General features: G+C 37.1%; 1 protein-coding gene across 1 annotated transcript in view; it reads left to right on the top strand.

Annotated features, from left to right (window-relative positions):
• LOC118598679 (complement factor H-like) overlaps positions 1-4,997 on the top strand; it is a gene marked incomplete in the record, with an annotated part of 60,185 nt that overhangs the window by 51,331 nt on the left and 3,857 nt on the right. The window contains 2 exon segments of the mRNA XM_036211596.1: positions 1-71; positions 155-331. Coding sequence (XP_036067489.1) covers positions 1-71; positions 155-331 — 248 coding nt within the window.

Here is a 4,997-nt window from a genome sequence, read left to right as displayed (position 1 = left end):
CATGAAAACCACCAGCGCCGTTGTTACTTGCAATGACAATGGAAACTGGGATATCATCCCGGAATGCAAAGGTAAAGAAAATTGAAAATGTTTTACAAACTACAAACAACAGAAACATTATTTTTTTTCTAATAACTGGATCCTTTTGTTTTAGATGTTTCATGTGATGACCGACGAGACCAATATCTGAGTTACTTTTATGTTCAATGGGGGCGAAGAAAAGTAAATGACCGTGCAACTTATTCTTGCATAAGAGGCTATGTAAAACCAAGTGGTGTTACACATGCCACATGTACCAGAGATGGATGGATGCCTGAACAGCTTTGTGAAGGTATTGATTTATAGTCACCTTGTTACTTTTCAGTAGTCGTTTTAAAGAAATCGCTCTTTAATTATATAAATAAATAAATGAAAAGACTTCAAAAATAGCACTAATTAAACTCTTTATTCAATGAAAACTGATAGAGGTTAATAAATTCCTAATTTTAAGTATTACAATTTAAAATATCACAAAGTAAATGCTGTTGGTTTCAGAACTTTTTATGACAACTGTATATTTAACTTGTTGTTATCTGGTAAAAACAATAAACGTGCATTAGTGCAATATAGTGATGAATAATACCACTCTTTGAGGATTCTAAACAATATCGATTTTTTGTGCATACAATTTTTGACATCAATTGCTGGTATTTTTTTATTGAAGAAGTGTTTTTTCTCAAGCATGTTAATTGTTATCCTAAAAACATAATCAAACCATCAAAAACTAGCCAGGTAACAACTTTATTGTGCAAGGACAAAAATACAAAAGTGTTGTTTCCAAAATTATCTTCTCATGCTGTGCATAATGTTGTTGCTAAGAGTAATACAAACAACTTGTGGATCCTCTGATCAGGTGACTGTTGGGGCAGTTCAATAGGCTGTGGGCTGGGTGGTATCTTGGCCCTAAACACTGACAGTAACTGACTTAATAACCAAAAATATCTAGAAACAACATCAGCAACTTTCTTTTTCCATTTATATCTAGAATTCAATACTTTAATAGACTACTCAGTTGGTGATGTACTGGTATTTAGATTTCATACCTTGGTATGGAAACTCCCATCACTTGTGTAGAATAGTTTTGTGTTTGTGCATTGCCACTTTGTCTCTTTGTAAAATAGATAAATACCTAAAAAAAAACATTTAGCATGTTTGTAAAAAATCTTAGTTGTAAAAACATTTTCCACACTTACACAAACATTTCTGTCTTTGGAAACGTTGTTCTAGGTAAGGGGTTAGAAATTCCAGCCAATAAGATGTCACAATTCTTCGAGACTCTTTAAAAGAAACCATAAAAACTCGCAACATATTTATTGATGCAGGAAATGAAAAAATCAATTTGACAGCTTTCCATGCAGGTGAGCCAGTGAGTTTGTGCGCGTCTGTAGGTGCTTACACGCCGTGGAATCAAGCGGACATTTTCAATGAAATGTAAAAGCAAACGCACGCACATTCCTGTCTTCCACGGACAGAGCGGGTGTGAATGCGGGTAGCTACGCAAGTTTTTAAGTCGGGTCGCGAGCTCTACAGACAAATCGGGCACGCACTGAGCGTGCCATGAGTTTATAAATATGCACTCAACAGGTGGTATCCACAACAGAGCAGTGCACGTACACAGGTATGAACAGGGAGGAGATTCTTCTTCTATTGTATTTTTACTGTTCATTAGCGCTCCTCCACCATCTACAATAGGGAGCAGGCTTTTTTTACTTTCACAACTCTGTTCATTTAATGTCTGTGTGGTTTTGCTATCAATCCAACCGGACACAAACCACAATGATTCATTTCTCTTTCATGTTTGGCCCTTCCGTGCTTTGAAGCGGATGCTTATCCATGCACCATTCTCAAATCCAGGTCCCTGATTGGTCATTGTCAATCAATCAATCAGGTTTATTTATAAAAGTGCTTTAACGCAGGCAGACTGCTACAAAGCGCTGTACATTAAAACACCAAGAACACTAATAGATAAAATACAAGCACAAAGCAACTAAAAACCAAGACAGTAACAGAGTTAAAAACAGGATAAGAACAAAGTAAAAACAAAGTAAAAACAAAGGAGTAAAAACAGAGCAGAGTCTCAAGGAACGTTAAAAGCTTGACTGTAAAAATGTGTTTTAAGCTTATTTTTAAAAATTGACAGAGACGAGGCATCACGAATGTTAAAAGGCAGAGCGTTCCAGAGCTTTGGGGCACAGATGGAAAAGGCTCGATCCCCTCTACACTTCCTCTTAGCTCTTGGTACTTCCAGGAGCAGCTGATCAGCAGACCGGAGGCACCGGGGAGGAGTGTAGGGAGAGAGAAGCTCTGAGATGTAAGGTGGGGCGAGACCATTCAAGGATTTAAAAACAAATAAAAGAATCTTAAACTGAACTCTAAAACAAACAGGCAGCCAGTGGAGGGAGGCCAGGATGGGTGTGATGTGTTCTCTCTTACGTGCTCCAACCAGCATACGAGCAGCGGCGTTTTGAACCAGTTGCAACCGTGAAAGAGAGGACTGGCTAACCCCGAATAAAATTGAATTACAATAATCCAGCCGAGATGTAATAAAAGCGTGGATCACTGTCTCAAGCTGCTGCAGGGTTAAAAATGGTTTCACCGCAGATAGCCGTCTAAGATGAAAAAAGCTCTGCTTCACTACAGAAGTGATGTGATGGTCAAGCTTAAAATCACTATCCAAAATAAAACCCAAATTTCTGACAGAGTGTTTAAAATGTGGAGCCAGGGGACCCAGGTCCAGACCGGAAGGGTTACAGCGGTTACTAGGGCCAATTACCAACACCTCAGTTTTCTTCTCTGTGATTTTGCCTAAAAATGTTGAACTGGGCTGAACATTCAGTGTGGACTCAATGGCTGGGGGGATTGTACTGAGAGGGCGTGGGTGGAGCACAACATGAACAGAGTATGAAGGGATTTGTGATCATTTCAGTATCATGTATAATTGTTTATTTGTACTAAATCCTTTCTGTTAGTAGGAAGACAGACAGTTTGATGTAGTGGGCAAAAAGAAAACATATTTGGCCTTAAATTACTTTTAATTCATTGTGTTAACAAATGATTTAAATTGAAACCGTGACTTTACAACTGTGAATCGAATCGTGGCTTGACTGAATCGTTACATCCCTACCAGCTAATCACAAGTTTTTATGTGACCAACACTGAAAGGTGTCTGAATGATGAGCCACTGTTTATGGTTTGGCTACCAGTCATAATGAAATGCTTATCTTGATAGACTGACAGTAGAAAGTAATCCCATACTTTATTAATGAAAAAAACTACAAGAACCAAAAGAAAAATCAACATCAGTTAACATGTATAATAATAACAGTAATAATACTTCAACATTCATACAGCACTGTAACCCAAAGTTTAACAAAGCGCCATGTAATATGAGATTTTAAAGTCTAAACTGGATAGTTAGAAACAATAGTTAGAAACAATATCTTGTTTTAACTCCAGAAAATCCTGAGACATTAGTGTAGACATTAGGGTCTAATTAGAGTGCTCTAAGTTTTAAGTGTAATCAGATAAGAAGAAGAGCTTAGTTAGGATTGCTCTAAATTGAAAATCTTTGTATTCCTTTTCTAATAATAAAAATGATATCCATCCATCAATTTTCACAGTGGCCCTGAAATGCAAAAGCACATTAAAAAAAATTAAAAAAAAACGTAATGCAAAAACATTCCATTTTCCTTTCTGGAAATTGCTTTTGTTTTCCAAAATATTTCATTTTTATATTGCTTCATTTTTTGATGTCTGAAAGTTAATATTTTTGTTGTTGTTGTCAGTTGTGCTTTTTTAATTGTTGTGATTTTTAATACATTTTGTATGAAAGATATGAGCCGCTGCAATCTTCCCTGCAGCATCGTTCTCAGGTTCTCAGGGCTCTTGGAGCCTATCCTGGCATGTACCTTCCCAGCTTGTCACAGGGCCACAAAACTAAACACATCAACTCCTAGGGACAATTTTCCAGCCGTCAATTAACCAATGAAGCATGATTTTGTGAGGAAGCCGCTTAGCCTGGATAAAAATCGTCTATGCATGAGGAGGAAATGCAAAGTCTGTAGAGAAATGTCCCAACACGGACCTAAACCAGGGGAGTCTTACTGTGAGCGTTAACTCCCATGTCACTGAGCACCCTCATTTAAATTCCAATTTATTGTTTTATTAGGTGAAGCTAATTCATTACACATGTGACAACGTGGGAGATATGATGCAATAAACCAAAGCAAGCAACGCCACCCCAGAATACAGGTTCCAGGGAGCCCAAGGGCAGTCTTGACAAAGGACATGTCGATTCTTCCCAACAAGCCAAGATGTGGTTCCTGTTTCAATATTTTTATTACAAAGTAAAACTAATCAAAACAGTAAAAGTTCACATAAATAGCCTAACTGGGGGAAGGCTTACCGGCAGAACCTGATTTTGAACATGGTGAACAAATAACATCAAGAGAGAAGTATTCATACAACAATAGAGAAACACTAACATATCAATGTGTTTATCCAACTAATATAATCTCAGTTACTATAACATGTGACCGAGGTTCTTGGAGTGGAATTAAAAGCTGTTTGGGTAAGAAAATAGAACACTTGTTTGATTTTAAAGTGGTGTTTTGTAAGTAAGAACAACAAAAAATATGCCTCTTGACTAGGACTCCCTTGAAAAAGAGATCAATGGATCTCAATGGGACTTTTTCCTGGTCAAATAATTGTAATAATTGAATTTCGTAAACTTGATTGGAGGGCCACTTATGTGTCCCTAAAATAATGCTTCCTCACCTCAGTACAAAGCCAAATTTCTACTTTCCATTATTTTAGTGAAATTGTTTTTTGGAAAAGTGGTATACAAATAATGTTTGATTTGATTTGATTTGATACTTCTCTGTCACTCCAGACTTCCTCATACAATACCATAGTTCCTCTCTGGGCACTCTGTCATAAGCTTTCTCCAGATCTACAAA

Source organism: Oryzias melastigma, linkage group LG4, assembly GCF_002922805.2.
Source record: "Oryzias melastigma strain HK-1 linkage group LG4, ASM292280v2, whole genome shotgun sequence".
In the NCBI taxonomy this organism is placed as follows: Eukaryota; Metazoa; Chordata; class Actinopteri; order Beloniformes; family Adrianichthyidae; genus Oryzias; species Oryzias melastigma.
This window is presented reverse-complemented; position numbering and strand designations above follow the sequence as displayed.